Source organism: Rhinichthys klamathensis, unplaced genomic scaffold, assembly GCF_029890125.1.
Source record: "Rhinichthys klamathensis goyatoka isolate OS25496 unplaced genomic scaffold, OSU_Roscu_1.1 h1tg000007l_1, whole genome shotgun sequence".
Lineage (NCBI taxonomy): Eukaryota > Metazoa > Chordata > Actinopteri > Cypriniformes > Leuciscidae > Rhinichthys > Rhinichthys klamathensis.
In genome coordinates this window covers 1,964,904-1,986,111 of record NW_026606560.1, presented here as the reverse complement: position 1 = coordinate 1,986,111, position 21,208 = coordinate 1,964,904, and the positions used below count along the sequence as shown (strand labels likewise).

Genomic DNA, 21,208 nt, shown 5'->3' with positions numbered 1-21,208 from the left:
TCCAGTCTGAATTTGAGTGACCATGGAAGACATGAAGTAACACTAGTCATGGCATTGGAAGTATTAGGAGGACAGGAAATTACAGACTAATTTACTTGTGGTATATTATTTGTTTGGGAGATTAGGTGAATGCATAACAGCTGCATAGCGGAATTTGTGTTTAATGTCTGCAAATATAAATTCTCCTCATCCCATCTCCATTTAATTTCATATTTTACTTCTATGTATCTCCCATGCTGACATGGTGGATTGCCCACGATTCTCTCCAACAGGTTTTGCCCTGTGACAGCCACAGGTCAGCTCAAACCAGCTTAACCTGTAATAAAACTATTTCTAATTTTAAAAAATCTACAGCACGAGCGCAGCAGGAGAGCCAAAGAGAGTTAGAGACTACTGACATGATGAGCTATGAGGTTAGTCATCATTAAACAGCACTGCCTACTACTACTGACAAAGAGCAGGAATGATGCTAGTAGTTTAATTGTAGAACTAGTGATTATTGCCCGACTGAGTGCTTATGGGCTGAAAAAGACACTAAGAGGAGACAAACCCAGTTTGTAGCTCTCGGCTGTGGAGAGCAAGTGCTTGTGTGTCCTTTTGGCTCTCTGTGCCTTGCTGCGTTGTCTCGTGCGATCTCCTTGATGGAAGGAGAGATGGAGGACTAATGGACGCATGGATTCAGGGATGGAGAAGGAGAGAACAAGAGCGAGAATCGCCCTCAGGGGAATCCATCATCGTCAGGACCGAGCGCCACGCGCTGCGGAGAGCAGATAAAAAACAGTTACACGTGTTGAGAGAAAGAGCGAGAGAAATAAATACATAGAAAACAACGAGAAAGCCCATGGAGAAGGAGAAACATCCGATATGCAGATCCCCCTACACACACTGTGACGAGTGCGGCGTGTGGGGCGCTGGAGAGAATCCTGTTATGCCACTGGGGCGGCCCGCACTGTTGCTGCCACACGACTGATGTCTTTATCTCTGCTTGTGCTTGACATGTCGACTGTAGCACAGGAAGCTTAACACACACTGTTATAATCCCTCCATCTGACTAACTGTTTACTATTAAAGCCCAGGCTCCGTGAATATATGAATAAATCATTTCATTACCCAAATAAATATAACACCTAAACAGCAAAACACCTAGATAAATAAATAAATGATAAAATAGAAAGATTGTCCAGTCATTTAAGGTGCTCATTGCTCATCCCTAAGACAATTATACTAAAAAAAAACCACAACTATGGGATAATGGGAGAGCACAATTTCAAAGCTTTCAAACATGGAAAGCATTTAAAGCTTTACACACACAACACAAGATTATGGCTGCATCCAAAATCACATACTTCCCTAACAGCAGGTGAAAAACAGTATGTGAAGAGTAGTATGCCTGAAATTGCAGTATTCATAAAACAGCGAAAAGTTCCCAGATGACCTTCTACTTCCAGCGAGATTCTGAAGTGTGCATCAAAAGGCCATGAGAGAGCATTTATGAATGGCAGTGAAGTAAAGCAACTGACGCTGGTAGCTCATATAATAATGATAACGTACCGAATGTAGTATGTCCAGATTAAATTCATACAGCACACATTCATACTATATAGAAGGTATTTTTAACGGTCATGATGTAACTTTTTATTTAAAAAAGTACCTACTTGGAGAGTATGTGATTTAGAATGCAGCCTATGGGAAACAAACAGACAACTAATTAAACTGCACATGGTAATCCGTACACAAATTAATTAAACATTTGACATGAAATGTGTGGTGAATTATGAGTATAAATATGAGTGAGAAAAGAGGCAGCATAACGCCCTCTCCTAGGGATTTTTGTCTTAGCCCCACCCGCGTTTTTATCACTATTGCCTTCCTCCCTTTGTTCACTTTGCACTGGACAGCATAGGTGCCCCTGAGTACCAATGAGCTGCCGGGTCTGGGATACTGCCCCCCAGTGGCAGTGCTAGGTATGGCTGTCTGGCACTGCCACTCACTGGTGGGTAGACGTGGCCGATCTGCTCGCTGCGGCCGATGTGGATTTCGTCATCGTCGTCCTCCGTGGTCTTGCGGTAAACGGGGTTATCGAAGTTCATGCTCTTGGTATTCCGTCTCCTCCAGTTGCGCCACACCAGGTAACCTCCGGTACACATCAGGCCGATGACCACTGTGGCAAGGATAGGAACTGCATGCGTTTAACACACAGCCAACACATATGGCAGGGGCGTTAACACAGCCAGGGGACATAGAGCAGCGCATAATGACACACACACACATATACAAGCTCACACACTCAAACCTTAAGGTGCATCATGGCAGACCAGGGTCAAATGATTGGATTAAAATCATTTCTAAAACAACAAATATTTTGTAACCCTGTTAACAAAATCTAGGACATTCAAATTTAGTATTAAATTAATATAAACTAAGTTCAATTAAATTGAGTTTGGGAGAATCTGGATTTTATTTTTGATAATAACTGAATTAAACATGCAATGCAGTGAGGATATGTGGCAACAATTAAGTATGCATACCGTTTCACACACAATAAAAAAGATAGTAAGCAATATGTGGTAGCAATAAGGTGACAAAATTAGGGCTGTCAAATGATTAATCGTGATTAATCACATCCAAAATAAAAGTTTTTTTACATAATATATGTGGGTGCACTGTGTATAATTATTTTATATATATAAATACACACACATGCTTGTATATATTTAAGAAATATTTTCATGTATATACTGTATATAGATTTATATATAATTTATATTATATATAAATATTTTATATATAAATAATATTTTTTTCTTAAATATACATGCATGTGTGTGTATTTATATATATACAAAATAATTATACACAGTGCACCCACATATATCATGTAAAAAAAACTTTTATTTTGGATGTGATTAATCAAGATTAATCATTTGACAGCCCTAGACAAAATACATTTATAATGTTACAAAAGCTTTCTATTTCAAGTAAATGTTGTTATTTTGAACTTTCTATTCATCACATAATCTTTAAAAAAAAAACGTATCACTGTTTCCACAAAGTTATTAAGCAGCACAGATGTTTTTAAAATAGATAATAATAAGAAATGTTATTTTGCAAATCTGCATATTAGACTGATTTCTGAAAGATCATGTGACACTGAAGAGAGTAAAGGCTGCTAAAAATTCAGCTATGCTATCACAGAAATAAATTACAATTTAAAATATATTATAACAGACTTGTTTTGTATTATTATTTTAAATATTACTGTTTTTTTTTTTTTTTTTTTTTTTTTTTTTACCAAACAAATGTATTGGTCAGCATAAGAGACGTCTCTCAAAAACATTGAAAAATCATACAGACCCCAAACTTTTGAATGTTAGTATGCATAATTTAAGAAGTCTGATCATATCACTACCAAAAGAACTACTTTAAAAGCAGCTGATATGTATATTTGAACTAGGGCTGCCAAAGACATACCTTTCCCTCTCTCTCTCTCTCTCTCTCTCTCTCACACACACACACACACACACACACACACACACACACACACACACACACACACACACACACACACACACACACACACACACACACACACACACACACACACACACACACACACACACACACACACACACACACACACACACACACACACACACACACACACACACACACACACACACACACACAGGCTTAGTGGAATATGTGAAGGGGGTGCTCACATGCTGCTCATTGAGAAAGCAGGGGTCTAAGGGGACCAGGAGAAATCGAATTGGACTGTGTGTATGCACACACACGCCTACATGGGAATGGTTGGGGGGTAGAACATTGCTATTCAGGGTGAATTGATAACCATGTGTGGCTGGCTAACCCCTTCCCTAATTTAAAAGATCAGCCGTGGCTGCTCTGGTCCCCTGGAAGTTCACCCTAATTGCTCTTTTGTCTGAGGGGGCTGCAGAGACCTCCTCATGATGTGTTTTCCTCCATCACTGAGGTTCTATTGTCTGGCTATAAACACTTGGATTGCAATCTGTCTTTGAACTACATTCATTTTTTTTTAAACTACAATAAAAGAAAGCATTTAGAAAAAAGTTACAATTTTAAGATAAGAGGGGTGGACATAGAGTGACCGTAATTACAAAGAGCTATTACATTTTTTTTTAGAGGAAAGGTATTTCACTTAGTGTCTTTTATTTGAATACGAGCACAGACAAGGTCATTTCAATCCCACTAAGCCACTCAACAGACACAGCTCAGACAATCAATGAAGCCCATCAGGTCCTTTTGACAGAGACTTTGAGATATATACATTTACATATGCTGTACTTTATATATACATATACTGTTTAGTTCAATCAAACAGTCAAAAGGATGATGTATATAAACTAACTGAGAATGATCACAAAAAATCAAAATGCATGAGTGACACTTCTCTTTGTAGGAGCAAAAATAACCATTTATAAAGCACTAATTTCATAAAGAGCACAATTTTTTTTAAACGTAAAATTGATGAAATAAACCCTTTAATTTTAAATACAATTTAAGCTAAATCGACAGAATTTGTGGATGGAGTAATGTACAGTAAGGCTCTTACAAAAAGTCTATGGGGTGAATAGGTACGGCACTGTGATAAGAGTTTGAGATATGGAACTGTCACAGTATTGCTGAAATATAACCACATTCAGACTAGTGAAACATTTATCAGCCTCACACGTGCAAAATTTTATACGCATGTGACTATCTATACGGCAAAAATTTGTCACCAACTCAAAAGGACAATTTAGACACTATAGCTCAAAATTAAAATAATATATTAACATTATGAAAGCAATGTTTAAACCTCTTAACTGTCACCGGCCCACCGGTGGGCCCAAATCCATTACATTTTTAAAACAGTAATATCCTATACTAAACCTAAACTAATCTTGACAAACTATATATCATTTGAAAGCTTACAATCTCTAGTTTCCATATTTGGTGATTGATTTTCTAAATAAATTACAGAGGAGCCGTAATTTATCAATTTGCAACAAGAATATTTTCATACTCCTAAGGCGTGTTTAGAGCTTTATTTTGAAATAGTGATGAACATGAAAACTCACGAAAGAAGGGTAGAAACCTCAGTTTGTTTTCATGCCAAGAGTTCAAAAGAAAGCATCCATTCAATTATTTTAGAAAAAAAGGTCTGAATTTTTTTTAAATATAAAGAAAAAAATTATAGATTCACCATTTGTGATGTGGCAGGAAGCTATAACGCACATACTTGTTATTTTTATGTGTTTCTTAGAGGTTGAATTCATATCAAAATCTGCCAAACTTCTCATATTACTTCTGAATAGGATGTCTACTTCATAAATTGTATGAAAATTGTGGAAATAATGGTTCAGATCACTCAAAACACATGGAAATGGAGGCGCCCTTATATGGGCAGTAATGGAGTCTGGTTGTCCTAGTGAAAAAGTTTGGTACTGCGCCCAAACAAAATCTTACTGAAAGCTCATTTTTTGAGATATCAACCTAAAATTTGAAACACAACTTGTTCAGATTTTTGGCTTTGATTTTTTTTTTTTTCTGTTTTAGAGTCGCCAAGGTTTTGAAAATATGTATTTTATATAAAATATGAATAATTCAATTTTTTACATTGTACATTTTCAAAAACTCAAACTTCTATAACTTTTTTTCTGTTTCACTTTCTTAATTTATTTCACTTCTACAAAAATCTGCCAAATGTCCAGTCAAAGAGACCAATCTTACGTCTATATTCCAAAGCATTTTTGAATTACAAGCATTTAAGTTCGAAATGTGCATTTTCATGTATATTCAAAAAAAGGGGGGTGACAGTTAACAGGTTAAAAAGTTTAATTGAATTTTCTTGCATAAAATAGACCTCATTACTAAAAAAAAGTATTTGGGGAAAATAATATTTGGGAGGATCCTTTATAGGCAAGTTGAAAGAAAGGTTTATTTATATAATATTTATAATGACACTGAGTGACTATAGATTTTTTTTATTGCTTCAAAAAATAACAAATGTTAAAAAAACAGACAAAAGCTATTAAACCATTTTAAACCAATGCCACAGAATTCACAATAACTGTCATCAACTGTCACACAATGTTGTTTCGAGGCAACAAGCAACTTCATTTAATTCTTTCAATAAAAATCTATTCCAAATTCATACAAATAATTCACATCTAAATGTCTAAACTTACTAAGATGCGTGTCTTTAACATGGTTTACCATGCCAGAATAAGAATTGACAGATTAGAATGACCACTTGTTGTAAGTAATGTGACCATGAAAAAGCTTTTACTAGTTTATTCTAAGTAATCTCTTAGAATAGATAATTATTATTAGGATAAGAGTTTTGTTTTATGAATTATGTGCTTGTAGAGTGAAGAAAATTGTGTTGCCACACTGATGTAACATCATGTAACTGTTTTAAGAGCTATACTGTACACACATTTTTCTTTGTTTTAACAAACTCAAATGAGTTGAAATTATTTTCCAGAGTAATTAGCATGCTGTCGATAGCACTGAAGTTGTATTTAACCTGGAATTTTAAGATAAATGGAGCAGCAGCAAGTTTATAAATGGCTAGTTAAGACCACCATAAGTGTCTCCAAAGCAAGTAGTGCACATTAAGCTGAAGAGCAAAAGCTGTGTATCTACTAGGTGAACAAGGCTGAATTCAAAATGCAGGATAAAATGCTGTAAAACTCACCTATTGGAATGACAATACCCAGAACCGCAACAGTTATATTGCTACCAAGGAGGAAGTGATCATTTCCACTGCCAGCTGTAATAGAGAGAGAAAGAAGAGAGAAAGAGAAAGATGGGCGACAATAGAGAAACACTTTATTAACTTTCCATTTAATCACAAAATCATAACAGATCGTGTCATCTGCAATGTCTGCATTGTGTTGTCCACAATCATTGAGACTTGAGTAAATAATGACTGAATTTTCTATTCCTTTATAGCATCAAAATAAATACTGACTCAGGTACAGTATTTTGTCACCACAATTTTCATTTAGATGAATCTTCTGCAGTTTGTATACTAAAGTGACCATTTACCTTGATATCTTGCCCAAGGCCTTATATTGCTATTCATATACCACTTTGCTTTACGCTGTTGCTTGCCCTCTTAAGGTTTCCACCAAATAAATCCCACCTCAATCTCACTATTAGCACAAGCCCCTCCATTAGCTACAGCATAATTAGTGTCTGATAATGGAGTCTGAGCCAAGAGATTAAGAGGACTAGATGGTACATCATTGGCATACAGATACAGACAACATAGCCTGAGGGATAAAAAAAAGGGGGCTTGGAAAATCGGTACGAAACAAAAGAAATGCAGTATAGACAGTAATGATTGCAAATAAAGGGAAAGGCAATGAAGAAAACATTGTCAGAAATGGACTCCTCTTAAAGCTACAGTGAGCATGTTATTTATGGGATACCACTGACATGTGGGTTTCTATGGCAACACTTCATTTGAATAATCTGCTTCTGTTTCCATATAGTGTACAGTTCTTGTTTAAGTGGATTGTTTTTTTTGTTTCCATTAAAAAAGTATTGAATTTCCCTTCATGATAAACAATTTATCGAATCCACAAAAGCATTATTCAGAGCCATATTTCTGAAAAGATGAGGCAGTGTCTCCAAACTCACAGACAAGCTCATTAATGTGGAATTGATTTTAGTATAAGCAATTCACCTGTAACAGGTGATACTGACAAAATCCATTATGAGCAGTGAATACTGCTAACACACTTCGTACATTTACAACCCATAATTTGATGATCATTTTGCGCAATATATATGTTTGCGCAATATATATATATATATATGTGATATATTTTAAAATACTACAGGTACATTCAGCTGGTGTGTTTGCCACTTAAATGGCTGTTTGCAGCTACATTCACAACTGTTCAAAATAATGGGGTCGGCAAGATTTTTAAAATCTCTTAAACTCACCAAAGCTGCATTAATCAAAAATACAATAAAAACATTCTGAAACAATTTTACAATTAAAAAAAATAAAACTGTTTTCTATTTTAATATATCTGAAAATGTAATATACACTCACCAAAAGGATTATTAGGAACACCTGTTCAATTTCTCATTAATGCAATTATCTAATCAACCAATTACATGGCAGTTGCTTCAATGCATTTAGGGGTGTGGTCCTGGTCAAGACAATCTCCTGAACTCCAAACTGATTGTCAGAATGGGAAAGAAAGGTGATTTAAGCAATTTTGAGCGTGGCATGGTTGTTGGTGCCAGACAGGCCGGTCTGAGTATTTTACAATCTGCTCAGTTACTGGGATTTTCACGCACAACCATTTCTAGGGTTTACAAAGAATGGCGTGAAAAGGGAAAAACATCCAGTATGTGGCAGTCCTGTGGGCGAAAATGCCTTGTTGATGCTAGAGGTCAGAGGAGAATGGGCCGACTGATTCAAGCTGATAGAAGAGCAACTTTGACTGAAATAACCACTCGTTACAACCGAGGTATGCAGCAAAGCATTTGTGAAGCCACAACACGCACAACCTTGAGGCGGATGGGCTACAACAGCAGAAGACCCCACCGGGTACCACTCATCTCCACTACAAATAGGAAAAAGAGGCTACAATTTGCAAGAGCTCACCAAAATTGGACAGTTGAAGACTGGAAAAATGTTGCCTGGTCTGACGAGTCTCGATTTCTGTTGAGACATTCAGATGGTAGAGTCAGAATTTGGCGTAAACAGAATGAGAACATGGATCCATCATGCCTTGTTACCACTGTGCAGGCTGGTGGTGGTGGTGTAATGGTGTGGGTGATGTTTTCTTGGCACACTTTAGGGCCCTTAGTGCCAATTGGGCATCGTTTAAACCTGGCCTACCTGAGCATTGTTTCTGACCACGTCCATCCCTTTATGGCCACCATGTACCCATCCTCTGATGGCTACTTCCAGCAGGATAATGCACCATGTCACAAAGCTCCAATCATTTCAAATTGGTTTCTTGAACATGACAATGAGTTCACTGTACTAAAATGGCCCCCACAGTCACCAGATCTCAGTCCAATAGAGCATCTTTGGGATGTGGTGGAACGGGAGCTTCGTGCCCTGGATGTGCATCCCACAAATCTCCATCAACTCCAAGATGCTATCCTATCAATATAGGCCAACATTTCTAAAGAATGCTTTCAGCACCTTGTTGAATCAATGCCACGTAGAATTAAGGCAGTTCTGAAGGCGAAAGGGGGTCAAACACAGTATTAGTATGGTGTTCCTAATAATCCTTTAGGTGAGTGTATATATTTATATGATGGCAATGCAAATTTTTTTTATCAATGTTGAAGATGGTTGTTCTGCTTAATATTTTTGTGGAAACGTATTTACTGTCACTTTTGATCATTTTAATGCATCCTTGCTGAATTAAAGTATTTCTTTAATACCCCCCCCCCCCCCAAAAAAAAACAATCATTAAACTTTTGAACAAGTGTGTTTTTTTTTTTAGTCCTATTTGGAGAATTCTCTCTGAATCTAAAGACCAGTCTTTGTCTTTATTAGCAAGCAGCCATAAAAGGCAGAAAAGGTGCTGGCATAATTCATCACTACCCCAGTGCAGCAATTTACAGGTTTTATCTAATGGAGAGTTTCACCACTTCTGCCGTGTAATATGCTGGTGGTCATAAAATATGCAAGAACCAAATTTATGGTTAGCATCAAGAATGGCCACTTCTGCGCTTTGATTGTGGGCTGGGGGTAAAAGGCGACTAAAATGGTTGCTTTCCAATCTTTCTTGACAAAGGCTTGACAGACAACAAACTTGTGAAGGATTTCATGGATGTAGATCCTATTACTGAAGTCACTAATGCCCTTTTCCTGCTGTGTCCAGGTGGCCGTGTACCTGGACACACATCGCCCAGTGGCTGTGGGGGGTGAGAGAGAAACACTGACTGTGGAGAGGAACAAGGCTGAGGGCAATGTTCATCAGTCAGGGCTGGCTGCTCTAATTCAGCTCAGACACACACTGGGACCCTGGGCGACTACTGCTGCCTCATCTATCACTCTCAAGTGGCCCGGCGATGCTCGGCAAGCAAATTCCACCACACATTAACTTTCACAGACTCTGAGGATTACTGTATAAGTACTGTACGACAGTGATTCCCAACCCCCGGTCCCCGGACCGGTGCCGGTCCGTGAACCCGTTAGTACCGGGCCTTGAAATATTCCCAGAATGTTTTTTAAAAATAATAATAATAATAATAATTGTCTTTTAAAATGCTTTTTAACATGTCATGTTATTTAATCCAAAACACAAATAATAAATAGATTAAAATAAATAAAAATATTAAAATGTGTTTCTTTGAGCGCCTTGCGATTGCTTAGCAATGAGTCGTAGATGAATGGACAGCAAAAAAAGCGCGGTGCGTGCAGCTGAAGTGACAGAGAAGTGTGTGGAGAGATGAGCGGGCTCAGCAAACTTCAATGGCTAGTTTCATTGCGGACAGTTCCGGTAAAAGGAAAGGCGATGACCAACTTTAAATATAGCGAGAGAAAGAAAAAGTCAAGCTTCAATCGTAAATACGATACCTCATACATTAGGTATGGATTTACGACAACAGGCGATTCCGTGGCGTCAAATCCGTTGTGTGTTATTTATTTGTGGTGAAAAACTCTGCAATGAAGCAATGAAACCGTCAAAACTGCAGCGGCACTGAACCACCAAACACCCAACTCTCAAAGACAAAACGGAGGAGTTTTTCGAAAGAAAGAAACGTGAGTTGGACGATCAGCGGCAAGTTTTGATATCCTCAAAAATTATTGGCTGAAATCACTGTGTGTTTGCTATTGTATTCTGAAACTGGCCTTTTTGGTGTAGGCCTATAGTCGGCTGTGTTATGTATCCTGGTTGACTTTATGATTAATTAAATCTGTTTTGGACATGCATCGCCACAGAGTTAACCATTTCAGACAGTACCGGACAGCCTCTGTCTCGTTCACTTCACGTCTGTGGGCGTTACTCACGAGCTCAGTGTGGCCGCTCCAATTTACCTTCAGTGAAGTCTAACCTTAGTGTAATTGACAGAATTACTAAAAAATATTTCGCTACCTAAAAGTTAAAGAATTTTGTGTCACGCATGCATGTCTATTTCCCTCATTTTAAATATAAAACGCATGTGGACTGATATGTTTCCAATGTCTGGACTCCTTTATTAATGGAGTATGCCGTTTCAATATATTAGTATTAAATACATTTTCTGAGAATGTATATTTTAAGTTTTTACTGCAAATGTTGAAATGCGCGCTCTTTGTTCCATCAGTGCTTATGTCAATATACAGTATATCGGAAAACATTTGGAATGGGTCAGACATAATTCTGACCACTTATTAAGTTTCGTTTTAAGTGAATTTCGTTTTGTATAAATTGTATCTTAATTTTAATCAATGTTTTCATCAACAAATTGACTGGATTAATAAACAAGAAGCAAATATAGTAGACAATATAATTAGGAAACGGAGGCGCAGCCGCGTGAACTGGAGCGCGTCTCATAAATCAACCCGATCACACTAAATGCGTCTCTATAGCACGCAGAGTGTTTATCGTGCAATTTATACGCGAAAATGAGTTTTTACGTACATAGGATACGCGTGGGTTGGTTAGGGTAGCTTTAGTAGTGGTGTGGGGTGTGTGTGTATTACACGTTTGGGTAGAATTAGTGGTGTGGGGTGCAGTGTGTATTACACGCAAATGAACTGCGTATCAAATGCACGTAAAAACTAATTTTCGCGTATAAATTGCACGATAAACACTCTGCGTGCTATAGAGATGCATTTAGTGTGATCCTTATGTGAATTTAGGGGGCGGCTGAGTGTGGGGGGCGGCTGAGTGAGTGCTATGTGAGTTGCTTTTGAAGTAGACCTAATTGTATGGGAGAAAAGAGAAACATTTTGTGAACCGGTCTGAAAGTTTAAAAAGATTGGTATACGAGTAGCCTTTGTTGCCACCTAGTTCATTATATGAAAATAAATAGGCTTTTACTGTTTTACACAGTGATATGTTCCGAATCCAAACGATGCATCTTAAAATTGAGGCATTAAAATTGACAACTGGTCCCTGGAATTTTTTTTATGAATATGCTGGTCCCTGGCACAAAAAAGGTTGGGAACCCCTGCTGTACGAGAGCATTTATATGAGCTTCATGCCTTCAGCTGAATATCAGCAGTGCTGAAGTTCAGTACAACAACACGTTCATGTGATATTGGTTTTATACAACAGTCCTATGAATATTTACATAAGGGTCAATTACGTATATGCTACCGTTTCAAAAGTTTGGGGTTGGTAAGAGTTTTTAAAAGTCTCTTATGCTCAACAAGGTGGCATTTATTTGTTCAAAATACAGTAAAAGCTGTAATATTCTAAAATAGTATTACAATTTAAAATAACTGTTTTCTATTTAAATATATTTTTTAAACTGTAATTTATTACTGTGATGACAAAGGTGAATCTTCCACAGTTTTCAGTGTCACATGATCCTTCAGAAATCATTCCAATATACTGATTTGATGTTCCAATATTCTGATTTGATATCCTTGTTATTATCAATGTACAAAACAATTCTGCTCAATATTGTTTGAAAACTGTGATATTTTTTTTTCAGGATGCTTTGATGAATAGAAGGTTTAACACAACATTTGAAAGCATTTGAAATATTTTACTCTCATTTTTGATCAGTTTATTTCTTGATAAATAAAGGCATTCATTAAAAAAAGCCCTGACCCCAAACTTTTGATGCTTTCATATGATTTTGAAAAACATTTATACCATTTTTAAGAAAAGTTTAAATGACATTATAAAAATGTCACATGGTGTAACCATTTTTTAATTATTAATTCATTCAATTTTTGCAGAGCTCAATCACATGACATTTTACAACCCGGAATACCCTTTCCTTGTCTAAAAAAATATCAAATGATCTGATATTTTGATACATATTGATCTATACACACAATCATGTCTCTATGATATACTTTCCCATTTTATGCATAAAAATGAAAAGCATGGTCATCAAAGTAGAGGTGTACTCAAGTCATTGTATGATTTATACAGACAAAAAGAGCATCATGTCACTGACTCATAACGCAAAACAGAAGCTCAAACTCACCTCGATGAGAGAGATTGGCATTGGCCCCTTGTATGCTGTTGCCATGGGCAATGGTTGTAGATGTCTGCCTGTGATCTGCTGCCGTCTGAGTGGAGGTTGGCTGTTTCCATGGTGCTGTAGTGCTGGGCTGAGTAGTCACAGTTGTTGAAGTGGCCGTGGAGTGTGTGGTGGTGGAACGATGTGTTCTGGAATGAGTGGATGTGCTGGGGCTGCTGGTGGTTGTACTTGATACTGCCGTTGTAGGTGTAGTTGTAGTGATTGTACTGGTGGTTGTAAGTGCACCGGTGCTTGTAGTTGGAGCGGTGGTTGTAGGGGTCACAGTAGTAGAAGGTTCTGGTGGTGGTGTTGTACTTGCAGCAGTTGTTGTTTTGGGTTTGACTACAACAAACAAAATAGATATGATGGAAGAGTCAGATTTGTGCTTCCTAGAAACAATGGAAGTTGAAACTTCCTGTAATCTCCTCAGTCTGTCTAAATCACAACATTCAACTCTCAAAATCTACTCATAATCATGAATCAGTAGACGTTTGTTTCTTCAAAGTGTGTACTGGTATGTGAAACCTTGACCAAGGGCTCTGTATTTTGTTACCTGTCACACAGCGGCGCATGTCTGGGCCCAGTTCCATGCTGTCGGGGCAGGCACATGTGTATTTGGGCGAGTGGTCTGTGATCTGAGGAGCTCTGAGGCACAGGTACTCACAGCCTCCATTGGGCAAACTTCCCATGTTGCATGTGTCTGGAGCTACAGAGGAAAAACGTCTTTAATTCTGATGTATTAGCCTCTGGGATGGTTGCATAGTAGTACTGTATATGAGTACAGACATTAAAATATTAGCATGAGACTATTAAGATGCATTCACAATTTCACATTGACAAAACACTGCAAGTGAAAGTTGTACCACATGAGGTTTGGAAATAAATAGTTGAGGGTTCAGTGTATTTATTCAGCTTAATTTACCACAAAATTGTTTTCTATGCAGTTGTTAATGGGTATAAATTGGATATGGATATTAATCACTTTATTCATGGGTTTTGAGTATGACAAATTACATACATTTAAATACACTACCATTCAAAAGTTTGGAGTCAGTAAGATTTTTATTACTTAATTATTATATTTATCAAGGATGCATTAAATTGATCAAACGTGAGAGTAAAGACATTTGTAATGTTATTATTATTTTTATTTTTTTTATAAATTAGGTTCTTTCGAACTTTTATAATCAAAGGATCCTGAAAAATATTTATCAGTCTCCACAAAAATATTTTGACAGCACAACAGTTGTTAACATTGATAATAAGAAATGTCACCAAATCAAATCAGCATGTTAGAATTGCTGATTGTTCACGTCATGTCGTAATTACCGTAATTATGAGAGGACAACATATGCCAATATGACTCTGCCGCGTCACGTAATTACAAGTTTTATGAGGATGTATGTGGTTTTTACAAGTCGTAATCTTATAATTACGGCAATTATGACATGGCGTGTACACAGCTAATGATTTCTGAAGGATCTTGTGACAATGAAGACTGGAGAAAAGGCTACTGAAAATTCAGCTTTGCCATTACAGGAGTAAATTACATTTTAGAATATATTACAATAGAAAACAGTTATTTTAAATTGCAATCATATTTCACAATATTACTTTTTTTTAAATCAAATAAATGCAGCCTTGATGGGCAAAAGAGACTAAAAAAACAAAAACCTACCGACAGCAAACTTTTGAATGGTATGTGTGCATACATTTAAGTATGGTAATCTATTTTCATTTTATATTTCATCTTAATACTAATATTTGATCTACTTTTTTTTTTAATGTACATTGATATAATGAACAATGTGTAGGGGACCTGTGAAGTGAACAGCTTTAGATATTTGAGGCGATGTAGAGACAAAGACTTTTGACAAAGCAACAAAGTTTAGAAGAATTTATTTTAATGCAAATAAACACCAGAATTAATATACCCTAGTAGAGATTTATAAGTAAAATGCAACATTAACAGCGGTCAATAATCATGCATTTCTACTGTAATGTGTATGGAAGCCTACAGTATATGCAAACATGGACAAATCATGAATTAGTAGGCTTGAGAAACTGTCATATTTGCACTTAAACGTCAATAAAAAAAGAGAAATGCATGCATGCATGTGTGTGTCTGTGGGTTGATATAGATTTAATAACAGAAATTGATTTTCTTTTGATGTTGTCTTCATTTGAACAAATACAGCAACGCATGGAACTCCATATGAAAGTTTGTTTAGCTCTATAAACACAACTCAGAAAGCTCTTTTATTCAATAATGTTTAATGTCTATCTCTTCCTTAAAGGCACACTGTGGAACTTTTCAACCTTTATAATATACTAGTGCAAAATGCCCGTGTAAAATAATTTTTTTGTGTGTGTTTTTAGCAATTGTTGGTTTGGTGTGTTTGAGTGCTCATTGTTACAATTACACAGCAAAAGTTCAATGACATTTTTATTTGTACATGGTAGAAAGCATACTGACACTGACATAATGATGCATTGGAGGATATATTTAGAGTGGATACAGATACATGCCCGTGAAAGATAGCGATAATTTTTATATAAATTACTTCATTTAAAAGAAGAGAATTTAAGCTTCATAAAGAAAAACCTCTCGTGCCTGTGTGACAAGTAATCGCGGAGTTACAGTTAATCTTAGGACGCGTTTCAGAATGGACTGCACTGACAGAGAGAACGCAGAACTCGCATCATGTTTGTTTTTCTTTATTTGGTGAAAAGCACAACACTTTGTTTTTATTGTGAGTATCCACAAAAAAAATAGAAACTTAACAGGATCTAATGATGTACAACACTTATATGTAAGATCAAAATTAACCGAGTATTTTGAGTCTCTTTTACACTGATAAGAAAAAAAGCGAGACAATCGCGCCGGCGCGATAGCCGACCCCAGGGGGTTAAGCATGACAGTAATATATTTACATGGCCGTGAAAGATAGCGAAAATGTTAAGCGTACCAGAATTAAATAATATATTAATAAGTAAAAACAGCTACGCTGTTGACTTCTTAATATCTATTTATAGATAGATAGATATTAAGAAGATAGATATTAAGAAGTAAACAGCGTAGGTTTAAAGAAACATATTAAACTTTTACGCAGTTAATCTGTTTTGCAGTTCCTGCCTCTGTTGTTTTCGGTTGCAAATTGCTGTTCACAGGCTTGCAGTGCTTTTGGCCGCATTTGTGCGCAAAAGCCGTGCCAAAAGTATAAGCGTGGAAAAATGAAAGTTTGAAGAATACAGATCCTATTTATTTTGTGGGCGATTTACACCTTTACAAATCTTCTCTTGCACATGCAAATTTAATTTACGCTTGCAATCTTATGTACGCTTTCACAAATCTTACCCTGTGCATGCGATTCTTGATGTCATCATTTTACCTTCATAGATTTGCTGTCACACGATCGGTAAGAGGATTACTATACTCGTTAAGCTCGTTAAAGCCTGCTATATACTGTTGAATAGGCAGGGCAACTATTTACCATAGCATATTAAACATCACATAGTTGACATATACATGCTAACTTCAGCGCGCATGACACATAACGTTAATAGCATTTACTACAAATGATGGCCGTGAAAGAGACTGCGAACGCATTAAATATAATATTAAGAAGTAAACAGCATAGCTGACTTGCAGATTCAGTTAACAAATGAATAAGCGCGACGATTCAGGGAGCAAATCTGCTTTCTTCGTCCCTCTGTCTCTGGTCCTGCGCTGTGCTCACTCAGTGTGCAGTGTGAGAGGGGGAGTGGCCAGCGGCTAGAGCGGCAAAAACCAATGTGTGCTTCTTTTAGCGATATATTTAGCGATATCTTTTGCATTTCTAATCCAAACAACGTCAAACTCGGCACTGCACTTACTCGTGCCCGTAGCAAGACACCTGTCAAGTTTGAGATCCATCGGACTAACGGTTCGAGAGATATGCGATTAACAGACAGACACACACACACACACAGACAGACAGACGTTCCTGTAATTTATAGATAGATTACCAAAACCCATTGAGATGGTACATCGACTTACAATAGGTTGAATGACATGTCTGCCGAAGCCTGAAGGTGTCTGTATCGCTTTTACTAGCACTATGTAACTTCGGGTTTCGGGTAGGAACCCGAGCACAAAAAGAACTACAAAATTCGACCGCTTTACGGCATACGTCACTTCCCCCACCACCCCAACTTCCTCAAATTCTAACGTGAGAGCTCAACTCGCGTTTGATTGCCGGCGTCTGTATGTTGTCGTCATGGCTGAATCAACAGCTACTCGGAAGAAAGCGAAGAAAGCTAAGATTTTGTCAGAGGAGACCAAAAAAAGAAAAAGGGAGAGTTTAAAATAAACATCGGCATAAAAGTGTATATATAATGTAATATTTACTGCGAATTCGTGTAACAAAACTGATATAAGTCACAACATACTGCCGTATACAAATGTAAATGTTTTTTTTTTCCTTTCAGCTCATATATGTTTGTATTTGTGTAAAAGGAAAAACAAACTGAAGACTACAAATAACGGAAATATGTAGTGAGTTATATCAGTTTTGTTACACGATTTCCCGACTACTCGATTTCATCTCCAACCCATTGCAAAGAGATCCTGAAGAGTGAAGACGTTAATTGTTTGCTTCAGGTGTGTTTGATTAGGGTTGGAGATGAACTGTGCAGGACAGACGATCGGCAGGAGCAGGATTGGGCAACCCTTGTCAATGCGACTTACCTGATCAGACATTGTTTTCTGCGTATGCTACTTTTATTCAATTTGTTTTCTTTATAGGATTTATATTATTAATCTTATATTTATATTATTATTTTGGTCAGTAGTGAATCGATTAACTTTCTCCAACATACAAATCAAATGCCGTCTGCACACACATAAAGACACGGGAGGTTGACCGGTTGACTGTTTTTTATGACTTTTGCGACAATGCTGCGGCGCTTGTGGCCACTAGACGTGAAAATTACAGGTCGAGCGCACCCTAGTGGCCAAAAATTCCACAGTGTGCCTTTAAGAAACATTTTCATAAAATCAAGTTTTGCAGGGATGCAAAGCTGATTAATATTTCACTCAGAGGCACTTGAGTTAAAAAAGCGGTTGGATTCCATTCTCATCATTTCTCGTTCAGCATAAGTGTGTTTTCCTGCCTTCGTTTGCATTTTCAGAGCAACACGTTTAATTCCTTGATTTAGATTTAAATAGCACTTCTCATTTATTAATGTAAGGAGTCAGTAAATTGGTTCTTCTGCTGGCACGCTGCATGTGGTCTGTTTGTGATAAAAGGATGAAAACAAAGAATCCAAATCTGCACACACACACATGCACGCAAACAGCCTCTTTCATTTTCTCTGCCTGTCTCTAGAATAACAATTCCCCATAAATACGCTATTCAATGATAGGACCACTATTTCTAGGGGAAAAAAAACAGTCAGCAAAGATTTGCCTCTCATCATTATAACAATGCTAAAATGGTGACACTGTGAAAAGAATACAGTTCAAGCATTGTTTCTATTAGCTCCTGAGAGGCATTAGCTGAATTAAGCAGGCGTTTTTGCCACTGTACCTGAAATGGCCTCTGTACATGTGAAATGAGCAGTGGCGTAACTTTGTTTTAAAAAGTGGGTGAGACGGCAGTGTGTGTGTGCTAGTACAATGCTATATCAGCTATGTACAATAACAATTGCTGAAAAAAATAACATTACGATGTCCAGAAATCCAGAAATGTTTTAATGTGATAGTTTAGTTCTTACATCTATTGTATCTATAATATATTGTTAGTCCCGAGATTCTTAAAGTTAGTGAATAAATAGGCTACATAGATCCGTGATTAGCATTCGTATTCCCTAATGGTCTGGTGGTAAAACTTTTATTAAGTGTGTCAGAGGTTCGAGTTCTAATCCAATCTGCCCTCATATATTTTTTTCTCTCCTCATTTAAATCAAAGATGTTCATCAATGATTGTATATCAAGATCATGGACATGTTTGTGTGCATTTTGTTTTGTGATTTCACCGGAAAGAATAGAGAATCACAGCATTAAGCGAAAGATTGACACGCTCGTCTGTTTGAAGACTGCGCACGAGCCAAAAGAGAATATTCATGACTTCAAAAACAACACATTCCAGCGCCAGATCACCTCTTATTTAACACAAATTAACGTCAACTGGATATGTTTCATTAGCACTACATCCATCCAGCGACATTTCAAAAAAGAAACATCTCCAGTCTTTTAAATAGTCTTTTCAGACTGGAGAGGAAGTTTTGAGTTCTCAGTGTTTCAAGTCTTTCAATTTGATTCCTTATGATATGAGTTCTTTAATGCATTAAAACATCTATCACTGGCTACTGAGCTCAATGCATAAAACAGACTGAAAGATACTATACTGTTCAAAAGTTTGGGGTCAAATTTAAAGAAAATAATACTTTTATTCAGCAAGGAAGCATTTAAGTGACAGTAAAGACTTTTACATTGTTTCAAAAGATTTCTATTTTAAATAAATGCTGTTCTTTTGAACTTTCTATTAATTAGAGAACAAAATGTATCATGGTTTTCCCAAAAATATTTAGCAGCTAAATATTTAACTGTTTTCAACAAATACAGCTTTTCCATCACAGGAATACATTTAAATATATTTAAAATCAAAACAGTTATTTTAAATTGTAATAATATTTCACAATATCACTGTTTTTGTGTGTGTGTGTGTGAAGATGGTGTATCTATGCCCGTTTTTCACTATAGTAAAAAATGCTGATTTATAAATAATGAAAAATGTGTCAGTATCAAACTACTCAATAATTGAAAGTAGTTCAACTATATTCAAACTATGCTTTAGAAATAGTAGAGCACATTTAATCAGGCACAAAAACAACGAGGTAAATAAGTAAATAGTTTTTTAGTTCACTGAAATAAACTGGTCAATTGAATCAAATCACATGAAAAAATGCAAAAATTAATTGACAGAACATTCAAGGAGAGTTTTACATCACAATAAACCACTAACTGTTAGATATAAACAGAATAAGCTTTTTATTAGAAAAACTACACTATTTTTACATTTTTACTGTCACACAATTGAAAAAAGTTGCATTTAACTAGTTACTCCCCCCCCCCACCAGTGTTCAGCGAATGATGTAAAGTCGGTTATTTCTCACCTTTAGGCTGCCGGAGCTCGTGGAACACCACCACATCCAGCGGGTTGTTGAGATGCTGAGCCAGCATTGCCACATCATGCCCTGTCAGTCGATTCACACTGTAGATGGCCTCATCCTCCAAGTCTGTCCAGTAAACCCGGTCCTGTAGGAACATACAGAATGTGAATTCTGCACAAGCTGGAGCAATTAAAGTCCTCTAGTTCAAACATTACAGCATGGGACTAGCCATGGGAATGCAAGAACTGATAAAATCTACATGTTGAATACAAGTGGCATTGGATAAAAGTGTGGATAAAAGAATAAATGCAAATTGTTATTTAGGAAAATAAATAATACTAAAAAAATTAAAACGTACTTAACGAAAGAATTAAATAATGAATTTGTTGACTCTGTTCTAGTTTGTTACGCGGCAAATCGAGGGACTGCGTGACCCGGGCTGTATTTTTTGACCGCCCGCAAGTAAAGGTAACACCACCCGCTATTGTGAGATTAGCACTGGGTTCCGATTCAGCCCTCTAATACCAATACACAGAACACAAAATACACCTGGATAGAATGAATCAAAAGCAGGTGTGTTCGGTTGGTCATGTATTTATGTATGCAATAGACCAAAAAGGAGAGAAAGGGAGGAAGATGACAATGAAGATAAAGGCTCCTGTGCCTTTTCATCAGACTAATTAAAGCTCGCAGTTCTATCTCTCCTTTGTATCTACACCTACATGAGCCGGAAAGCACGCGCTCGACTATCTGACAATACCACTTTCATCATTCTCCCCTTCTCCGTCTGCCTCCCTCCTCTAAACAGTCCTTATCAGCCGCTACAGAAATATTGCAAACGTGCATGGTGAGATGG

General features: G+C 36.9%; 1 protein-coding gene across 6 annotated transcripts in view; it reads right to left on the bottom strand.

Moving 5' to 3' along the window:
- Positions 1–312: 312 nt before the first annotated feature.
- Positions 313–21,208, bottom strand: part of lrp8 (low density lipoprotein receptor-related protein 8, apolipoprotein e receptor) — a 198,320-nt gene continuing 177,424 nt past the window's right edge. For 2 of the 6 annotated variants that reach the window (XM_056259553.1, XM_056259561.1), the window contains exons 14-19: positions 20,356–20,497; positions 13,751–13,903; positions 13,162–13,539; positions 6,722–6,796; positions 1,992–2,179; positions 313–757 (exon numbers count right to left, since the gene is read on the bottom strand). In XM_056259553.1, the coding sequence (XP_056115528.1) occupies positions 719–757; positions 1,992–2,179; positions 6,722–6,796; positions 13,162–13,539; positions 13,751–13,903; positions 20,356–20,497 (975 nt within the window). In that variant the 3' untranslated portion in view covers positions 313–718. Of the gene's footprint in view, positions 758–1,604; positions 2,180–6,721; positions 6,797–13,161; positions 13,540–13,750; positions 13,904–20,355; positions 20,498–21,208 lie in introns of those variants that run through there. The other 4 variants (XM_056259543.1, XM_056259568.1, XM_056259526.1 and 1 more) reach the window with 2 other exon arrangements.